The 22234-nt window shown below is 42.3% G+C and overlaps 1 protein-coding gene across 2 annotated transcripts in view; it reads right to left on the reverse strand.

Moving 5' to 3' along the window:
• RALGAPB (Ral GTPase activating protein non-catalytic subunit beta) overlaps nucleotides 1-22234 on the reverse strand; it is a 64558-nt gene that overhangs the window by 38206 nt on the left and 4118 nt on the right. For both annotated transcript variants that reach the window (XM_066199259.1, XM_066199258.1), the window contains exons 2-9: nucleotides 19623-19835; nucleotides 18737-18939; nucleotides 14556-14719; nucleotides 13713-13899; nucleotides 9212-9343; nucleotides 7881-8059; nucleotides 5416-5564; nucleotides 5095-5311 (exon numbers count right to left, since the gene is read on the reverse strand). In XM_066199259.1, coding sequence (XP_066055356.1) covers nucleotides 5095-5311; nucleotides 5416-5564; nucleotides 7881-8059; nucleotides 9212-9343; nucleotides 13713-13899; nucleotides 14556-14719; nucleotides 18737-18939; nucleotides 19623-19805 — 1414 coding nt within the window. In that variant the 5' untranslated portion in view covers nucleotides 19806-19835. The remainder of the gene's footprint in view (nucleotides 1-5094; nucleotides 5312-5415; nucleotides 5565-7880; nucleotides 8060-9211; nucleotides 9344-13712; nucleotides 13900-14555; nucleotides 14720-18736; nucleotides 18940-19622; nucleotides 19836-22234) is intronic.

Genomic DNA, 22234 nt, shown 5'->3' on the forward strand with positions numbered 1-22234 from the left:
TGAAAGTACCATGCAAAACAATGAACAAAAAGTTACAAAATACGACTAAAATTTAGAGCTGTTCATATCAACATACACCAGTTCTTTAACATGTATTAACCCTTTTTAGCTCACAGACCTGTCCCCATGTCACATTGCACATGGAGCATACACCACGCTATCCTAAGGCTCCTCTAAATTGGGGTATGTCTTGCAGGGAGAAAGTTACTTACCTGCTATCTCCTCACAGCAGTACTCCTACTTCCAAACCAGCAACGGTATTACAGCTCCCATTTCCCAAAGCCAAATTGCCAACAACCAGAATACCTGAGCATGCCACCCCGACCACCAACTTCATTAACAATCTTCCAAAGCAGAAACAAAAGGTAGAACACTCACAGAAACATTAACATCTCAAACAAAGTCCTGAGAAAGAAAAGAGTAAGAACTCCAGCAGCCACCAGCTGGGGAGAGCTACTTCTTTGAACAGGCAGGGTCAGACCTGTAACCAAGCCTCTCAGCAGCACTCACTATGACCCCAGACAGGGCTGCTTAGAATTTGCTTCTAGAGTCCCACAAACATTCTATGGGACATTAATGACAGTAGGGCCAGAAGAGGTGAGGGTAATGATGTACCCTAAGGCTCCCCCACTGCCAACAGCCCCTGGGTGACACCAGCAAGCCCCTGAGGTGTCTCCTTCAGCTGCTATAAACTGCACAGCTGGCAACCTTTAGGTACAAGGATGGAGAATGAGCCCATCAGACTGGAAGATTCCGCTCCTGGAACGCTGGCAGTAGGTGCTGGTGAGCCTCTCCCCATTTTCAGAGGCTAAGGACAGTAGGTAGCAGTAGCATGCACCGTATGGCCAAGCTTGTCTGAAACACATCTTGCCAACTGAACTTGCCCTGGCACAGATACACATACCCCAAGCTGTCACTCTTGGTTAACCTCATACAGGCTGTGTAGCAAATTTCTTAACGAATGTGTTATCTATCACAGGGATCTATTTATCCCACATTATCAGCTACATAAATGCCACACACTCACCTGATTCTAACAACTACGCCAGCAGGATCCAGCTGCTTTCAAACCACCTATGCATCTTCCAACAGGCCATTTTTACTCTCTCATCACAACACGATGATGCTTATCACCTCCCCACCATAAAGCTTCACCATTAAAGTCTGCGTGCAGAAACTAAAACTCGATAAGGACACTCAAGGCCCAAAAGCATCATGTCAATGATGGAAGATCATTGCTCTGCTTCAGAATCCAAACAATGACACAGGACTACCTTGCAGGACAGAGCTCAAAGAGCAAAGAAGACAACTGCTTTCCAGGTTATAACCTCCACCAGTAGCCAACTGTATACAGATGACTTCCAGTTCATCTTGAGAGAGAACAATTCTCTCTTCCCAAAGACAGACAAAACCAGAACAACCACAAATATGGAATACCGACAGTTTTCCATCCAAGAGTCGGTACAAGAAGTTCACCCATGAGATGACAGAAAATTGAGTATCTGTGACACAGCAGTTAACCTGACAGAATCAGGACAGTTGAGGTTGAAGGGGCCTCGAGATAGTCAGCCCTCCCCTGCAAAGCAGGGTCAAGCAGAGCAAGTTCAGTTACCTTTCTATCCATTTAGACAGTATTTTCACCTCAAGACTTACAAAAAGTTTGACATTTTTTCCACCTATCATTTTTCACTACTTCCTTTCTGGAGGTTAAAGAGCTCCAGTGGTAAAACGTGAGATCCTGGGACAAGGAAAAAAGGAAGGGTAGAGGGGCAGTCATTCACATCAGCCTTGATCAAGTGCTCATTATTTCCTAGAGCTCATCAAAAAGGTGTGCTGTAAGATGGAACAAGGACAATGTGTTTGGCCATGTGTCTCAGCAGGATTTGTTTAAAAGAACAAAACTAAATTCTGAACTAGAGCTTGAGATCATGACTCATCCACAGGGCCCCTGGTAGGCACTGCACTGAGCTCATAAATCTCTCTAAGGCAATCAGATCACAGGGATTCTCACTGAGGCTGTGCCACGTGACAGAAGAGGACAGAGAAACACACACTAGAAAACACAGCGTTCCAAAAGAGTCCCAGGGCACAGAGTCTCTACAGGACCAAGGAGCAAGTTGCAATACTTTTGCCAAGTGGTCCTCAGTCCCTCCAGCTGGCAGTGAAACAAAAAAGCCATATTAGACAGCCAAAAGAGAAAAAATTCCTAACTACATGGCACTGAAACAAAGCAAATATTGGAAGGGTTTAAAGCTGCTGAGATCTTACACAGCCGCAGTTTCAGACCTAAAGAAAAACCGTGTGTGTGGGCCACTGGAAGACAATACTACATGGCAAAGCTGATTTTAAGTGCAGACATGTCCCAATCAAAACATTTAAAGCACCCATGAAAATAATAGTGCTTCTTGAAGTTAATGCTAAGATTATCAACAGCAGTGTCAGACATGGTAAGAATATTCAGCTAGCGGCTGAAGTGTCATGGCTACAAAGGATAGCAGATGGACCAACACATACAGGAATAGCCAAACTACAGCTGCAAAGCATCAGATTTATTTTGGATGTCTTTCCTAAGGGTAGGGACTGTGGCAGGTAACCGCCCTTCTCTGCTGACCCTCCTCCTTCAAGACACAACTATATTGGGCAGCAGGAGCAGGTGGATTGTGTGCCTGATATTTCTGGATCTGAGAGATTTTAGCCTGCTAGCAGCTGCTAACTTTTTCCCAAGGAAAAATTTCTCAAGAAAGTTTCTTCCCAAAACAATCTTGGCAAACAACTATCCTTTCTCAAAACAATCTTTCCCCAAGTAGTGTTTTGTTGTTTCTCTAGTTAACCAATGAAATTAGAACTGTCGTTCCTATTCACCAATCATGTTAAATCTGTATCAGAGCACCTTATAAAAGGCAGTAAGAATTGAACAATAGAAGCCTTCTTTTTTTATGCTTTTTGCCTTCTGAAATATTTGCAGTCTTTCTTTCATGTCCTACAGCAACAGTGGATGGGCACAGTGTGCAGATCGGATTGTTACTGATGGTCCCCCTTTCTACAATGGGGGGGTCCTAATACAGACCCCTCCTGGCCCACTTCACCAGCCAGCATAGCACCTCCTGTCTTATGCTCTTCAAGGAGGAAAAGACTTCACTTAGAGGCATCAGGCATCACAGGTCAGATTCCCAGAATAAAAACTTTATGATTTGGATTAAAGGTCACTCAAAAGACACTGATGCTTCAAGTCAGCAGAAAGTCCAAGAGCCTGGCCCTTTACACCTCTTGCTCATTTTCCCACCTTAAGCAGAGGCTGAGCAGAAGGATAAATCAGCCAAACAGAGTTTGGAGCCTCTCTACAGCATTTCAGAAGTAGGGGTCCATACTCACTTCTCTCTCCTTCAGCCAGCCCACCTTGGCACTATTGTGACCAGTGACCTTACACAGCAATAACCATCCTACAAGGGCAGCAGACACTTGACTAAATTCCTATAAGTTAATCCTGTCTTCTAAATCACTAAAAAAGCAGGACATGACACAGAGAGGGTCCTGGGAGTCCACCAACATCATTGTCTCAGAACCACTGCTGCTAATACACAGCAGATCATGTGATGTGCAAAGACTGGTCTCACTACAGACAGCTCAGAAGAGCACAGAGGAGGAACAGATTTAACTCAATTCTGAACAGTTGTCTCTAGATTTCAGAAAGCCAGAAAATATCCCTGTAAGGCTAGTAACACAACAATTTCCTGATTGCCGTTAGGTGATTTAAGACATTGCATATATGAACAGAAGGCCCTGGAACCCCTTTAAGGAAGTTAAACCTTTTGATTTTGGATGACTGTGTACTTCTGCCAGCATAACACCTCTGTTTAGAGCTGACACTTTTGCATAAGCACCATCTGAGCTGACATCCTGCCTTTGGAGGTTAAGCATTTCATTAAAATCGCTCAAGAAACAGGTTATGTCAAAATTAAAATGATCTAATCAATCTGAAAAGCACTAAATGTAATAATACATTAAATGCATATGCAACCGAACACACCCTCAAAGGATGCCTTGCTCCTTCCTAAGCTCAGCTGCTTCTCTAGTCATGAGTCATAGGCCTTTTACAAAGAGATTCCAAACTCCTACTACAGAAATCCACAAAGAAAACTTTCAAAAACCATGTGCTACATATCTAAAACACCTTTGGAAGATCCCAAATCCTAAGCTTTCACACAGGAATTTGACACAATAAACAAGGAAGATCACCAGTTTAACTGCAGCTGTCAAGTCCCACTATACATCTAATTTGCTACAACAAATGTCTTCTCCCCTATTTTTCTTAGGCCAGTGAGTTACTGACTGACCAATTGACAGATCTCTTGGAAAAGTTAGAAGACATTCAAAACATACAAGGAACAGGAAAAATGCAAAGAATTAGAAAGATTATTCTTTTCTGAATATTATCCCCAAAAGTAAGATGAGAGCTAAAAAACCTCTCTGAGCAGAGCACTAATTCTGCTATGATATCTCAAAACATCTAACCCCTGCAGCTGAGCAAAGCACAGGAGACAAATTAAGTTTGGCAGTTAAGGGTTGAAGACAGGAATATATCAAGTCATTAAGGGAAACACACAGCAACCATAACTGATAGACAGCAACTCCACTAGCTATTTTAAGGACTCCTGTTTTCTTAACACTCTACAAAACCAAGAAGTACTGCTTTGTGCACTATGTAGAGCAATGCAGGACAGTTTTTCAAATATTAAAGAGTCAATATAAATAGTTCCTATATATCATAGAGACTCAAGCAGATTTCAAACTAAAAAGTGAATCCTACCATATGATTTCCCTCATTTAATAGCATTTTCCCCAGTATCATAATTGAAAGTGCCATGCTTGTTAGAGGAAAGGAGTATTTAATAGTAAAAAGTGGGCTTTTCTAAACTTTGAAATCCCCTAACAGCTGCTCAGCTAATAGCAGATGCCGGCTCAGCTCAAGGGATTAACTACAACAGAGCACTTCAGATTTTACTCTTTTTTGGATTATATATGTGTTAATCTTGCAGGTAGGAAATGTCCATAAAACAAGGAAAAAAGTGTACATATGTTTTTTGTGATATTTACCAGTCATGCTGCTGTCTCTGTTTATTCCATTATGAAGTTTACAGTGAACAAATGCTGCATCAAATAACCATGATCCAAAGAGGTTCAAGATGCTGTTAACCTTTGGCCTGCGAGGAGCTGGAAGTGGCCGAGGCTCAGAGCTTGTCTGGTTTGGGCTAGAGAGTGGAGAAGTAGAGGAAGGTTGGTGCTGCACTTTTGAAGCATGTGCAGTAGTTACCTGTTTGAACAGAAGAACACATCAGCTCCTAGAATCAAGGAAATTACGTCCTCTAACTGAGGACACGATCCAAAGGGTCAGCTACTCAGAGTAGGAAATCTTACAGTGCTGGTTTTCATCGTCACTTTGTTCACAGTCACTGCCCGATGCCTCCGGTTATGGGGTGGAGTGGTGTTGGTAGCAGTGTTCTGGGGCATGCTCAGCCTGTTCACTGGCGTGGGTGGTGCGCTGTCTGAGCGGGGTCGGGAAATGCCTGTAAGGCCAGGGATAAAGCAGGCTTTCAGCAAGAATTCCATGGGCTCACAGAGCAGGCTATTAGTAAGCAAAGGAGCCTTTGGGCAATAGCCATGCCTCCCCCTGTTCCCCAAAACAGCAGTAGCAACAAAAACATCTCTCCCTGTTTTGCTATTAGCAGAAATAAACACAAAAGCAAAAGAAAACAGTAATTAAATAAGATAAGCAATTGATTAAAAAACACCAAAGGACCCCATACCTTAAGGCTGTGGGGAATGGCAGATAGGAGGAACCAGTCTAGAAGCAGGCAGAGGGAAAGGGGCAAGATTCACTTGCCAAAGAAAATTTCACAGCTCACTTTTGCCAGAATTCAGATGCCTCTCACCTTTGCCTTTCATTCCCAATCATAACTCCCACACCTTTTTCTGAGACATCTCTAAGATGTCTGGCCCTTAAAAGCCACCTTAGCTCACTAATTTTAGATGAAACCCATCCACCACACAGCTTTCCGCTCAGTTTGAGCTGAACCAGCTGCTGAACAGCCAAATACTAAGGTGGTACACAAGATAAGAGTAAGAAAGCAGAGCAAGCTATAATTTTCTGGCAGTAGCAGGACATTAGACCAGTTTTTATCCTGCTTCAGGTAAATTCATGGTGTACAGAGCTCTTCCCCATTAAAATCAGAAGCAACTCAACTTCTGCAAAACTTGAAGTGACAAACACCATTTCTGCCCATTTTAATGAATTCCAACACCCTTGTGTCCATTTGAAAAATGAAGTGGGGAACCGAAGTGCTTGAGAATTTGACACAGATTTTTTTGACAATGTTAATTAAAGCACTTCAATATTTTTCATAACACATTACAGAACAATTTCCTCCTGCTAAATCATCAGTGTTACACTCCAGGCAGAGTATGCACTATGAAACCTATTGTTTTGGTACATTTGGCTGGAAAAGAAGATGCACTACTTCGCCAAACACATCATGTGAGATGAGATGTGAGACCAGAGAGAACAAGACAAAACCCAATGTTTTAGCACTTGTGACAGAAGGTAATGAGCTTTCTCATCAGCCTTCGCTGAAGAGCTTTCTGCAGCTCTCAAGTCTGCCTGAGCACACTCTCCCATTCCATACTTACAGCCTTAATTTAATTTTACTTAAGAAATCTCCTGTGCCCCAATGCATTGTAGCCTCCATCTCTGCACTCCAGGTGGGCTATTATCACTCTGGGTGCTTTATCTTGCTACAAGATCTCCAGAAGTCTTAGGTGTCTGATTCATAAAACCACAGAACAGTTTGGGTTCAACGTGACCTTAAAGACCCTCCATTCCATTCCCAGCCATGGGCAGGGACATCTTCCATTAGATCATATTCTTCCAAGTCCAGTCCAACCTGATCTTGGACACTTTCAGGGATTCAGGGGCAGCCACAGCTCCTCTGGACAACCTGTGCCAGGGCCTCACCAACCCTCCACAGGGAAGAGCTTCTTCCCAATATCCAGTCTAACCCTGTCCTGTGCTCCTAGAGCCCGCTCTTCTCCAGGCTGACGGTCTGATTCCACTGGTAGTTTTTTCCATATACTGTTTACATTTCTGCTCAAGTCTCCTGCAATCTCACATCAGCTCACACTTAAGGCAGATGACATTTGCTTGCACACATTTAAGCAGAAAAGCAGCAGGAGACAGGCAGCTCTTCCAAGTTTACAATAGCATGTATTCCCTGAAGAATTTTCAGTAGGTCTGAAGCATACTAGGTATTATGCTTTAAATTTCAGGTACTCCATCCTGTTACTTAAAACTGACCAGCCAGAGCTACTCAGTTACCAGCAGACCCAAAGAAACATGACTTTTCTACTCAGCATTAGTAGTAACCAAACTGTAAACAAAGGAGAACTCTCAAAAAGATCTGAAGATGACAGCCCAAATTCAACACTTTATAAAACAGGCACACAGCAATTGCCACAAAGATTAGAAACACGGTGGTGAGTACTCACAAACATGCTAAAGCATAGCACTGGCATTGGTGGTTAGATGGAAAGAGAAAAGAAGCCTTGTTTGGGAAAGAGATCTCTGGTTTTATTTTATATTTCTGATTTATTTATTTGTTTTGCATTTGAAACTAAGGCCATCTACAACTTCATGCATTCAAATGTTACTGTTGTGTATACAATTTTTTTTAGAAGTAATCTGAAGTCTTCTTCTCATCAATTCCAGGATATACTTGCAAATGATAAATTGTTATTGGTGTATTTATGGAGAAAACAGATTAAAAAAGAATAAAATAATGATTAAGTTAATATTCCTAGTTATCCAATGGGTAAGACAAAAGCATTACCTAGGAATGCATCCACTAAACAGCTGATTCCACGCATGGCACGAAAGAATATTTGAGGCAGATGTTTAAGGCAGGGGTACTGATTCAATTCTTGAGTCATCCCACTCACATTCAGAAACTGCTCCTGAAACTTGGGGGTAGAGCTAATAATGGCTGGGTTACTCAAATCCACAGGATTACTGCACAGAAAAAGAGCAAAATATATGTTAGTCAGTTTAAGAACAGCTTTTAAGATTTTAAGAACGCTTGAAGATGCAATAGTTTAAGGCATTTAAATAATAATACAAACCAGCCTCCAATACCAATACATTTTAGCTGTTACTCCATTACAGGAAGGCAATTTTTAGTTCCTGAACTGGCAGTATATAACTATCTTCAGTTCAAACATTACCCAGACACACTGAACAATTTTAGTAAAATAAAACAAACCAGAGCACACATTTGCTAGACTAATTATTGCAGCAGTATTAATTACTTATGAAGTCTTTTGAACCCAGTTAAGAGTTTCTTATATTGTTAAAGTTACTCTAGAAAGGTAAGCAATGAATTAAATATAGTCAAACAGTGATAAGAAGGGGTGTGGATTGTCAGTTTAAGCAATTTTTCCTGACTGACTCAAATCCTGAAACAGCAAATCTGTAAACTCCAAATTTGAAGAGTACAATACTTGTGACGTTAGTACTACAAATTAAGAGGGATTTTTAATTAAGAAGTAAATTTTAAACAGTCTAATGTTTATCTAGCTTTTACTATTAAATGGTATTTTGAATCAACTGTTTACTAACCTGGCCATTGAGAGCATTAATGTAACACTATGTCCAAAAGTCTTTAAAACAAAACACAGCATTTCGTTCACCTGTGCATTTAGGAATGATTAACATGTCTGGTAAAATTAACTATATAGATTTCTTCATAAAAATAAATATACAAACACCCATTTTAAAAATAAACTGTAGGTTAAATTTAACCTGGAGAACAAGTGGAAGTTGTATGCATCTCCCAGAACTATTGTTCAGCTCTTCCTGTCTGCTATCTCAGAGAAACAAAATTCTATTGAACTCTTGTTTTTCAGATCCTCCAAAATGCCAAATAGCTAAAGTAGTTTTTAATTAACTGAACCAGTTTACATTTTGAAAGATCAGAGTTCAAAGTCGAACAACACCACTCATGGCCTGCCCTGAGCCGCTGCATGGCACTGGCACAACAAGTCTCTCATTTTATTCTATTTAGATGCTTAATCTTGGCAATCTCCAGAGAAATGTTTCATTTGTCATGCAAATGTATAGAGCTGATGCAAGAACAGGAACAATGAATGGCTGTAATTACAATACCTCAGCATATGTAAAAAGCGAAACCATGTCTGTGCAACGCACTCATTATCCATTTCAAGAGGAATCAGACCAGCATCTTCATCGGGAATTTTGAATGGAGGAAATGAAGGTCCATATGTAAAACGCAGCAACCTAGAAAGAAAGTCAGACAGAACTGTCCTACAGCTCATACTCCAAAATTTAACAGGGCATTTGAGCCCCAAAGGTATCAGCAACTCACATGTGAGTCCACAGGCAACAATGCAACATCCCAAGTTTTCCTAGAGAACCCCACTTTATACAATCAGCCCTCTTACAGCCTTGGATGGTGCACACCTGGAGCCTGACTAAAGCTCCTGCCAAACCGAAGAGCTATTAAGGCACAAGACCCCTCACCAGTTCTCCCATCACTTAGCCAGAGGGGTCACCAGTTATCATAGCCACAAGAACATCTGGCAGGACTCAGATGTAAAGGAAGAGGGATTTTTTTTTAAGAAAAAATTCAGCCCTTATCCTCACAGCTCATTAGCTCAAGCTTTCATAGCTTTTTTAGCAGGTCATATTAAGTTGCAGTTCTAAATTCCAGCTTGTGACTGATGACCTACACTGTACCCCAGCACCCTGAGCAGCACACACTGTTGACCTACAAGCAGCAGAGGACTTGCAACCCACAGTTTAGTGAGTTCTACAAAACACATGCACATCTGCCAGAGGCTGGGATCTACAGACCAACAAAGAACAAACCAGTGGTCCAGTGCCATGAGAACAATGCTTGGAAAAATGGAGATTTTTCCAGAGAAGAGCTGTAACTACCTGGAGACTCATCAATGACCTTCACTGAGCTCCTGCTATCTAATCTGACCTCTACTTCATACCCAGCTTCACCAAATTAGAGTTCAATTTCCCTGATCAACATAATCTTGATGTTTTCCAAAGGAATGGAAGAGATCTGCGTTGTACCCTTGCAATAACCCAGCATCCCTAGAAATCAGTTTGCCTTTCCCTAAGCTAACTTCCTTGCAATGGTCAGGAAATTACCCACTCATCCTTACTCACTTATAAAGCCACATAGTTTTATAAAGTCATTACAACTATGAGAAGAGGAGGAGAAAACTAGTCTATGGCTGACTCCTAAACCAAGAGTCAAACAGGCTGAATTTCCATTTTCCACTTCTCCCAGCAGTGTGCACTACAGTAACCTGCAGCCAATTAACACAAGTGTCTGAAATCACAGCCTATTTACAGTACCTAGCCTGGACAGAAGAGCAAAAGAGCTTTAGAACAAGAGGCCTTCTCCAGACAAAAGGATGATGAGGAATTCATTCAGTGCAGAAGCTGGTGGTGCAGCTGCAGTGACAGCTGCAAACTGAGCTCCCTGAAGGGAGGCTGGGAAATGCCGACCCTGTGCATAACAAAGGGCACTGGACCTGTGGCCCAGTCAGGTGCACAGACACTGCAAGAGCTGAGGGCTAGGGAGGAAGAGCCAAGACTTGTATGAGCTTGGACTGTGAGGGGGTAAAAGCCCAGGAGTCTTTTGTTGGAGCTGCTCCTTGGAGGCACTAGCTCAAGTTGTTTCTGTGTTACTGTGCCAGGAATAAAGGGCTTTATGGAACAAGACATCTGAGACTCCCATGGGAAACCTGGGGTCGAACTGGTGAGGAAAGCTGGTCTGCCTGTGAGAGTGGGGTGTGCAGGGAGTCAAACGGGCACTCGTAGGCTCACTGGAGCTGCTGCTGCAAAGGGGCTTCAGTCCCAGCAGTTAAAGTCACTGGTGGTGGAAGAGTGACTGCCAGAGTCTTGGAAATGGTCAGACTGGGAAGTTTCCTTAACACCAGAAATACACACATCTGTACCAGGTAGCAAATGCTCTCCAGCGTGTGTCCACTCACATTTAGTGCCCAGAGGCAAGACCCCATGGTATGCTTCTGCTGAGGAATTACGTGGCTCTAAAAGATCCAAAAGAGCCTGGGCCAACCACATGCATGGTCATGCCCCACACCACCGCCTGGCAACACAGTGCACTGCTTCAGTTCTCCCTATGACTACAAGAAACCAGTTTTTCAAAGAGCATGATTAAATCTTTAATGGGACATTTTCAAGAATTATTGAAGAGAGAAATAAAATTTAAGCTACACATCCAAGACAGTTAATATATACTTAAAGCAATCTAGATGGGGTAAAAGTAGTATCTATTGGTATGGCAACACAATTAAGACTCCAGTTTCATCCTGCTAAAAACCATAGCCAAGGACACAAAGTAACACTGCGCATCTGTACAGATTTCCAAATACAATCTTCCATATGCTTTTAATTTGAAACATTTACTCTCAGCTTATTGCTAATAACACAATTCAAAGAACTGTTTACTAAAACATTTTAACTGTTCAAAGCTGGAGCCTCATTGAAGTATTAAAAATGCAGCTTAACATACCACTGAACTTAAAGCCACTTCACAAGGGACTAACTTTCCATGTATGAGGCATAAACCAACAATACTGAACACAGACTAAAACATTCCAGAAACCCTGCAGACTCCTGTGCGCCAACAGAACCAAGACTGTTAGTCAACAGTGGGGGAGAAAGCGTAGGCACAGTGTGTGGTGCGGAACACCAAAACATGTTTTGAGACAGAGCTGTTCTTTTCAGATCAGTGAATCATGAAGTATTTTCCGTTATGTAACGCTACATCTAACAAGCTAAAAATAGCTAAAGAAATAGCGTGGGAAATACACAGAACTCGTACTGCAGCTTTATTTCCCAGGGGCTTAACAAATAGCTGCATAACCAGGAAAAACCTATCCACACTTCACATTTTGACAGGTAACTCAAAGCAAAATTTTTCCAAGTTACAATAAACCTTTGCAGAAAAATACACTATTGACTATTTCACAATGCAGCAATTTTAACACACCTTTGAACTTATACAGAAATAAGTTAGTGATACTTAAGGAGAGCTGGAAGGAGACCCAAACGACCTACCTACAAGCAATTAATTCAGTTCTTTCTTCCAAGAGTCTGAGATTTGTCCCACAAAGACTTTATACCACAAAGACCTCAGCATTAAGGATACTGAAACTCTCCACACTGTTCAGAACCTTCTACTACAGACAACACTCTCCTGCAACCTCCAGATGTGAGTGTTCCCTCAGTCACTTTGCAGATGACACCAAGGCAGGCAGGAACTGACCTACTAAAGGACAGGAAGGATGTCTAGAGGGATTTGGGCTGGCTGGATCAAGGGACTGAAGCCAATCCATGAGGTTCAACACGGCAAAATGATGGGTCCTACCTTTGATCCACAACAACCCCAGAGTCACAGGTTTACAGCAGACTAGCTGGAAAGTGCCCAGTAGGAAAGGCCCTGGGGGTGCTGATCAACAGCAGCTGAACAAGAGCCTGGTGTGCCCAGATGGGCAAGACGTTAATGACACCTGGCCTGTATCAGCCATGGTGCGGCAGCACGACCAGGGCAGCAACAGCCCCTCACTGTGCTGGGCACTGGTGAGGTACCTCCAATCCTGGGGACAGTTTTGGGCCCCTCATGGCAAGAAAGACATTGAGGGGTCTTATCAGAGAAGGGGCCAGAGCACGAGGAGCAGCTGAGAGCTGGGAGGCTCCTGCTTTTCAGCCTGGAGAAAAGGAGACTCAGAGGGGACCTTCTCATTCTCTACAATTACATGAAAGGAGGTTGGAGCCATCAGAGGGTCAGCCTCTTCTCCCAGGTAACAAGGGACAGGACATGGGGAAACAACTTAAAGTTTGTGCCGAGGATGTTTAGAGTGGATGGAAAAGGTTGTCAGGCACTGGTACAGGTTACCCAGGGCAGTGGTGGAGTCACCAAAGGGTTTTAAAAGACTTGTGGATATAGCCCACGAGGACACGGGTTAGTGGTGGGCTTGGCAGTGCTGTGGGTATGGTTGGATTTGATGACCTTAGAGGTCTTTTCCAACCTAAACAATTCTATCATATATGATCCTTACTGTTACTATACCCAGCAAGACTCGGTACAGCGCTTCTCCCCTGCTCTCCAGAGCAGAGACCCTGTGGTCTGCCTCTGGCCCATCACATCTCCACAGCCAGGACAGAAGTGCCAGGCAACTGTAACAGCTTCAGCTCCACAGGGTCCAAGCAGAGTCCAAGAGTCACCTCAAACCCAGCAGCATGAGTATTAACAAGCACCTAATAATTTTGATGTGATACACACACATTAACGCTACACTAATATTCTTGAGTCACTCCTCAAGGCACATGATGAAGAGTCACAATGGAGACCAATACACGCCACAAAGTGCTAAATATCACAGAGGTGCTAAGCTTACACAGGAACTGAGAGAATCCAACCCAGATCTTCCCTTGCAGAACAAAGGAATACACGCACAATCCAAGGATACAGCAAGATCTCTCACTTTGTATTGCTTATGCACTTTTGGATTGCCGTGCATTCCACAAATATGCAACTCCAAAACATGTACAACCATTATTATCCCCATACATGCATTTATTTTCATGGGGTTTCTCCTACCTGGAAGTAAGGGCACAAATGACCTTGCTCCACTGTTCAACTACTGCAGGATGATGTCGCCAGTTAGCCACCATCTCTTTGGCAGTTTTCCAGTAAGGAGGTGTTGGAAAGCACCGCGTACAAGCGAGTAACCATACCTCAAACAGCACGCCAATTAATTTCTCAGCCAGATTCTCAGCAATGCCACCTTACAACAGAAACCAAGCACACCTTCAGTTAGTGTTCCATCCAAATAATTTCAAATAGCTCCCCAAAGAGGTTTTGGTTAAAGTGCATTAAGATTAAGCCTTTTTTTTCGTAATATTTAAGAGTGATTCTTGATTGCTTCCTACAGCCAATTAGCCTTTTTGCAAGACCAAGTACAATAGATAAAGTCCAGCCACGTGTGTGTAATAAGGGACAGTAGGAATCCACCACGCTTAGGAAGTCTTCTGTTGCACTGTGTCTACATTGAAGGGGTTTTTTTTTGTTGGTTTTTTTTTTTTTTTTAATAGGTAAAACCGACACTATTATTTTGCACTAGGCAGGCTGAACAGCAAAACAAAGGGATTTCAGGGAAACAAACAGGGAACAACATCGTCTGAAACTGTTCATATCAAACTGTTCCTGTATAAAGTCATTGTCCTGCAAAAATACTTTGAGGAAAACTCAGCTCCAAATCATTCAGTCTTTTCTGGCAATGTTTTATTTTGGAATAATGGGGCAGAATTAGGAGTGAGCTACTGTGCTTTGGTAGCCCCTTAAGAGCTTTTAATGGGATCCCCCATCCTGCTGGCAGCTGAATGTCAAGAAGAGCCAGAAGTTTTTTCAGTAATTGAACCAAACTGGAAGACAAACATGAACCTTGCACAGTTGGAGCTGCTAGAAGAGTGTCATTGATCTGAAGAAGAAATAATAACAAAACCTCCCAGGTTTCTCTTGCCATAATTGTCGACTCGTGCGCCAGTTTCTGGACAGCTTTCAAAACCTGCAAGCACAGTCTGATCTGACTGGATCCTGGGTCTGGCCTGCAAGAGAAGAAAACAATGCTCGAGAAACAGAACTATAGGGTGATGTATTCAGTAACATGAACTTTCAGCAATTACAAAAAGAAACAAGTATTACTGAGCGAGACCCAAGAACATGAGCCAATATGCTTCTGTGCACCTCAACTCTCTCTTTAGGCATCCTAACTCTGCCTTAATGAGCACAAGATGCACCGTAACACTCTTCTCCATGTGAGGCTCAATACGTAGAGCAAACACCAGAGCAAGTGCAATTCATCATCTCAGATTTATCTTGCGCCAAACAATCACAATCCAGTTGAGATATCATGAATTACTACATACATAATTCAGAAATGGCAAAACCAGGAGAACACACCATCAGCAAACTAATTTAAATTCTTCCTAGTTCTCCTCGTTTCCAAATCAACTCTTACCCCTTCTTCCTTTAGTTTGATGTTCCTATTTAATGACCCCCTTCTAGATCTTCTTCTGTTAGTAGTTAGGAGTAAGAAAAAAAGGAAACAGCTTCGTATTTTCTAGGTTTTTCCTGTAGTAATAACCAGTGACACTGCTGAGCCACCCAACACAAAGTTGTGCAGAAGCAGCAAAAACCAGCATCATCTCTTCCCATGAGTTAGTCTGAATAAGGCAGAACAGCTACAAAACAGTAACGTGACACATTCTGGATAGTATCTGAGAACGGTAAAAAACCTGAGGAAGCATAAATTTTAAAGGGTGAAAGAGGAGATTACACATTAAGAGTGTGCAGTACATGTAAGGCATATTTCAACCTGTGCATCATTTCGTCATCCCTCCTACCACCACTGAAGGAATGACAAAAAAAAAATCATAAAAGTATTATGTTCCACAGGACTACTAAGTATTATCAGATTCCTACCAAACATTTCCAGCGTGGTATAACCCACAAGCCACGTTGAATAGCAAGCACCACAAGAATGTGCTGGTCCACTAAATACTATTAGCTTTTATCTTGACAGCATAAATGTTGTATTACAGTACCGGAAAAAAGATAACAGAGACAAGATAACACCTACTGCAAAACTGCACACTACTAGCCACAGCTCAGGACCTCAGTGGGTTGCTGGATGCTAGTGCTAGATCATAACCCAGGGTCTCTCAGTAGAACAACAAACTTTGGGACAAGTGAGTTCTGCCTTGCTTACAGCAGTATTTTTTGCCTGAGCAACAACAGAGCAGATTGTTTCAATTGAAAGATTAATCTATATAGGCTTGAAGCTTCTAAGGCTGCTTCAATACTTGTTTACTTAATCATTTAGTGAAACTGTAAAAAAAACAGGGCTTCTATGCAAGCTGACAGGATACTTCTGCGCTAATCTTGTAAAGGCAACTCGAAGATTCCTGTCTATCTATGACTTCCTTTTGTCCATAAAGTTGACCCAGTGGCAAGTTCTGCTTGCACTATTTCTGGATTTTTAGGTGTCTAGATTTCTACAGACCATGGCCTTTTGGCCATACTCCTTCAGAAGTACTGTTCCCATGCTTTCCTATGAGAGGCATATGAAGTTATTACAAAAAAAGTACTTTGGCAGTCACATGTTCCATGGTCTCTCAAGCAATTCCAGACATATCTGTTGCAGAAGACCTGGATGTCTGTACCTCACTCTCCTGGAGAGGCAATACAGGGGGAGAGAGTTCTCATATTTCTTTCCAACAGTGTTTGTGGAAACTTTATCTGACAGCAGTAACAACCACTACTGCTTAAGTCATCTTTAAGACCTCTTGGATATTCTAGGGTTGCCAGAAATGGAAAGTCTGGGGGTTACCTGGGGACTACTCAAATATGTCAGCGAAGTTTTTGTTTCTTCAGGATAGACAGAAGGCCAGTGCAAGAGGGAAGGAGGCAAACACCCTGTCTCCCATCACTGCAGCAGATAGAGATAAGGTAACTTGACTCACCCAGCCCTCATAGTTTTATTTTTCAGCACCACACTATTTCAGGGACTGTGCATGTAAACATTTGATTCAGCTGAGCACTCAGACTAGAAGAATCTATATACACCAGCTCTGTATGGGTGTACACAAACTCCTGAGATGCCATTTAGACTGAAGTCCCCACTTCAGACTGCTGCATTTCACATCTCACCTACACGTCACCGTCTTGAGCCCGAAACCTTCACAACTCTGGGCCACCATTTTAAAGGCAGCCAAACCAACAGCTACATCATCTCCAGAGAACCAGGATGAGGAAGGAAGTTATTTTAATCGCAACCTTCCAGTGCACACAGGCTTATAATAAAGATTTAATATCTTCAACACAAGAACAGATTTTTCCAGGAGACAGTTCAATACAGGTTGCTATAACAGCTCCTGGAAAAGTTTTCTACATGAGCCCATCGGTATCAGCATCCTGCATCAATTGGGTAATTATTCTCCTCTTCCCCACCACAGACACCTAAGTCTGAATCTTTGCTTTTATTCAAGGCAGGTATGCACAATTCAGTTCTGCATTCCATCTGCAGTATAGAAACTCCTCCTGTTGCTGGAGTGAATACTGAACACAGCTCCCTGGAGGGCAAAACTTAAAAAGAGAGTAGGGACTTGAACATCACTTGAAGTGTTGACAGCAGCAGCCATGAAAAATTAGTGTTTAAGATACATCTCAGAGGCTCTCGAAAGAAAAACTACAGAACAGCTATACTACAGGGACAAAGTTTATATTAATGATTTTTCAGCCCTCTCTGTCTCTAGGTGTTAATTATTTCATTCAACAGCTATCACGTGTAATCCATCAGCCTTCATCGAGGTCCAACAATGATTGTGGGAGAGAAGGGTGAAGTGGAAGCTTGTGCCAACAGCATGCAAGAAGCTGTACTACTGAGCTGCCTGCTACTAGGGCCCCGGATGTGAAAGCAAGCAAAGGATCACAGAAACAACTATTTAATGGACTAGTGAAGAATTCCTTCTCTGCTGTGCCAAGGGAATAAAGGATCCCAGATGGCAGACTGCATTCTGCACTTATTAAAACCTAGAGACAAACTCCTGCCGCAGTCTAATCCAGAAGCTTGCTTTCCCCTCAGACCTGTGTCATTGCCTTGACCATTCTTTAATGGCAATTAAATGCATTTTCACTACAAGTTAAGAGCAACAACAGCTAAGAGTAGGTGGTAGACCTCAAAGCAAAGAACTCTTCTCAATTTGCAAAATTATTATTCAAAGTCCTTTACAAACAAAGCCTTTAGTAAAGTGACCCAAGTACAGCTGAGTACTTTGAAGGCTACCTGCAGTGATACATATTTAATACTGATAAATGCAGATGATCTGATACTTATGGACATATACTAAACATTGATCTGAAGTTAAGCACCTTTTCAGAGGGTGCTATTATTTAATCTTATTCATCCAGTCCATATGTGCAACTACAGCAGGTAAACTTGCCATAAACCATAAATAAGGTAATGATGTTTGCACACTCTGCCAATGTAGCTGTGTACAAGACCTAGAAACATGTCTATCTCAACAGCATCATCCAAGGATGTCAGGCAGGAAGCACTCTGCCATAGGGTTTTTCCAAAACTACCAGTGAAGGACAGTCAGTGTAACCATGCACATTTAACAGGCAGCAAGATGCAGGCACAGAGCAGTCACGTAGTGCAAGATCCTTCAGTATATCACAAACGTGGTCAAATCTTGACTAACAAGGGCTGGCACTGCCATGATGTGCTCTTAGTTTATCTCAGTTTTACACACTGAAAAGTAGCACACGGTCAAACAGTGATGCTCTGCGGCTTTTCCCCTTACCCTCCAGTCATCCAATAGAAATCTTGAAGCTCTTAGGACAGTAAACATTCAAGGAAATAAACTACCTATGATTCTAATCACTTAACCACAGCAGCAACAACTAAATTTGCTACTGCAAAATTACAAAAGACATTTGGAGAAACATCTTCCTCCTAAGCTTGCAGCAATAGCAGTCTTCTTTGACTCAAGAGCCTGCATGCCTCATGAGTCTTCTGACAGGTTACCTGTTGACTATAGCTTGGAATCCCTAACACTCACCTTGGTACAAAGAGATTTTGGAGATGTTTGAGAATGCTTTGAACATAAAGGTTTGGTTCCTTAATAACAGGTAAAGGAATGGAGTCCTTAGGTAATACAAGAGCCATAATCCAATCTGTATACACATCCACACAGTATTTCACAGTATCGCCATCCAAAGGGAGTGTTAGTCCATAACAAACCACCTCCATAGTCCATTTTACCTAACAAACACAAAGCAAAAATTATTCAAAATAAACATTTGTAAGCAGGTACTAGTCAGAGCACATTAGTTCTAACTCAAACACCCCCCCCCCCCAAAAACCAAAACCAAAACAGTAGTTATGTTGTATGGGCAATTCTGTTTAACATATCCTGCAAGAAAACACCAAACCATTAACTCTCATATCATGATATTATGAAGAATATGAATAAATGGCAAATCACTCTCTAAATCCTGAATCTCTTGAATCTAAACTGTAAAGAGAACTCTTTGGAACACACAAGAGCTGCTAGCGAAAGATTTTCAAATTCTAATAAATACTTGTACTATAGAAAGACTTTTTTTTGGAGTCACATACTGTTACTTCAAAACTGAAGGTAATCAGAAAGGCTTTCTGTTAAATGCAAAATTCCTTGGGATTGTTTTGAGGTTTTTCGGTTGGTTTTCTTCAACCTAAATTTCCTGTACAGTAGCTCAGAAAAACATTTACTATCAAGTCATGAAGTACACTGTTGCTGTGATCCAGTTGCTAATAAAAACCCTATGGAGATTACTAAACTAAAAATGTAACACACTTCATAAAACTTGGGATAATAAGAGAGAAAAATAAAAGAGGCTACAGAAAACCATTAGACTGTCGCTCTTGCATGAAAGAAACTATCATCTCCAAGGAAAGACACTTACTTCTTTGTCTGTTTTTAGTAAACTCTCGCTTCCAACAGATGATGTAATTAAAGCTTGTCCAAGAGGACGCACCACTGCATTTGCAACTTCTCTCCCCACATTCTCAGGATAGCTGTGAAGTACACTGGTATTCCCCTGATCATTTTGAATGACAAGATGCAAGGATCTCCACTCTGAGTACATAGTGCCTCTATGCTACAATCCAAACAGCACCTAGGGGGCAAGGAAGAAAAAGAGATAGTGAAAATGACTATGATACGACTTAACAAAACTGAAGCTGTGTATCACGATCCAGAACCTTGTAAATTCAAGATGCATATATCCATTTCATAGATTTGACAATCCAGAAGATATTCCAAATGTTGTTCTTCAACCTTAGTATGTTCTTCACACAGACAAACCTTAATATAGCTTGATTACAGAGATTACAGCAAGATTCAGTTCAGGACTATCAGCCCATTTTAGATAATTAATCCTGAGAAGTGACTTCACCTCACACTTCTGCTTGCACCATCTTTGCAGGAAAGATGCTCCCATTTACACAACATCTTCAGGTAAGTAGAAAACAGTTCTACAAGTATTCTGCTCATGAAGCAATGGCTACAATTCATCCCTTGTTCCCTTTTTCACCTCGACAGCAGTTAAAAAGAGACACCAGGAAACTACCAGAGAAACCTTAGTCATCTGAGAAGACAAAAATTCAGCCTCTTTTACATTTGTAAGGTATTTCTACAGCAGGTACTACTCAAAACTGGTAGCTGCAAAATGCAATTGAGTAGTAATGAAGAGCGCCCTTTATTTGCAGAGAGTTCAGGACTGGCTGAGCCTTAGTGCATCATTAGCTTAAACTCAGCATCACTTTACAGTTTCATCACAGCACATACAGGTTCCAAATCCACAGCATTGGGGTGCATTTCAAATCCTTGTAAAGTCAGTACACACAGAGAGTCACTCCGTAAAAATCCACATTTGTCCCACAGATTCCAGACAGAAAAGCCACTAAGAAATTTCCCAGGCAGTGCTCCCAGAACTAGACACAGTTCTCTTTTCAGTAACGATCCCAGCACAACTGCAGTGGTGCATTTCCTCTCATTGCCATTTGAGATCAGAAAGCCAAGCTGACCATGAACTAACCAGGTTTTTGCAGGGATGGGAGCTTGGACTGGGTATTTTGGCATTGCTGTGAAACCTCAATCAAGAGAGGCGATTAGAAGCAGCAGAAGTTAAGCTGTGCTCCCACAGCCCCTTTAAGCAGCAGCACACACACCACCACCACGTTGTACAGGGGCAGGGCTGCAAGACAAGTCCGAACCCACCGCCCCTGGAACAGGTGGGGCAAGGCAGCACCGATCATGGGACTGCACTGGGCAGCTCAGAGATACCCACCATGCACGGCCAGTTTTGATCCACACATCAAACATAACCAGAGATCTGATCTAACTCAGATGAGAAACATCTGTGCCAACACAACAGAGTGGTGAGGACCCACGGCCAGAGGGGTGGAAGGAACATCCCTATGACAGCAGAATGCTTTGTATAGGCTCACAACAACTTTAAACTGCTGCTCAAGCAGGTGGTACCACAGCAGCCCAAGCCACCAGAACTGGGACTGCGCCATCTCCCTCTCCTCCTCCTCTCCCACCAGAATCAGCAGTCTTTTATCCATTATCTGAGCCAGCTGACCACAGGAACAAGGAAAACAGGGCTGGCACAGGAAAAAAGCAAGGAGTGTTCAAGAGACATAGCTCAGAACAGCTCAAGCTGTCACTGATGGCACTCCAAGATCCATTTGCCAACTACACTTACCTGGCACAATTTGGAAGCCGGTTATACAGGGAATATTTTGTATGCTTCCCTTTAGACATCCGTTGGCCCAAAACTAAAGAAGACACCAGACCTGAAAACACACTTTCCTAGGGAAAAGCCTATTTCAACAAGTCTGCCTAGTTAGCTGACTCCCCAGTGTTTATACCCAAAACCTATGCAAAAAGCCTGATGATTCCTTTCAAAGGAGACAGAAAAGTGAGACAGCAAGATCTTGTTTTCCTACTAAATCCTTTTTGGTTTGAGGCAGCAATCACGTGTGCTTCTCTGATAGTGAGTTAACCAGAACAGCAGCAGTCTGCAGGACGCACAACGCCTACATACTTCAGGCACCTTCCCTCCTCTGGGAGCTGAGGCAGGGGGAATGCTCGAGTCACTGAGGTCAAAACCCTTAGGCTTAGAGAAAAATGGAAATTCCATGACACAGAAAAGTCACAGGCACACAAACCTCCCAAAATCAAACCAAACACCCAAAGAAAAAACCAAACAAAGAAAAAAACCCACACAAAACCAAAATACCAAACACCCACAAAATCCCAATCCTCAGTAATGGCTTTGATCACTGCTTAGCCTCACTATTTATGTTTCCATACTGGTATATTTTCCTTTCATATCCTATAGCCACAAAGATGCTTCATCTCCCCCTTTCTCTCCCACCTGAACACCATCTTAGTCTCCAGCGCGTGTTTGGAGTAGAAGGATCAGAAGTGATATATAATCCGCTTTCCAAGACTCCCCCCCCTTCTTTATCAGCCCCACAGCACTTTGCCTTTATCCCCAGAGCAGAG

The sequence above is a fragment of the Chamaea fasciata genome, unplaced genomic scaffold (assembly GCF_029207755.1).
Source record: "Chamaea fasciata isolate MVZ Bird 193981 ecotype frontalis unplaced genomic scaffold, bChaFas1.0.hap1 SCAF_17, whole genome shotgun sequence".
Taxonomy (NCBI): domain Eukaryota; kingdom Metazoa; phylum Chordata; class Aves; order Passeriformes; family Sylviidae; genus Chamaea; species Chamaea fasciata.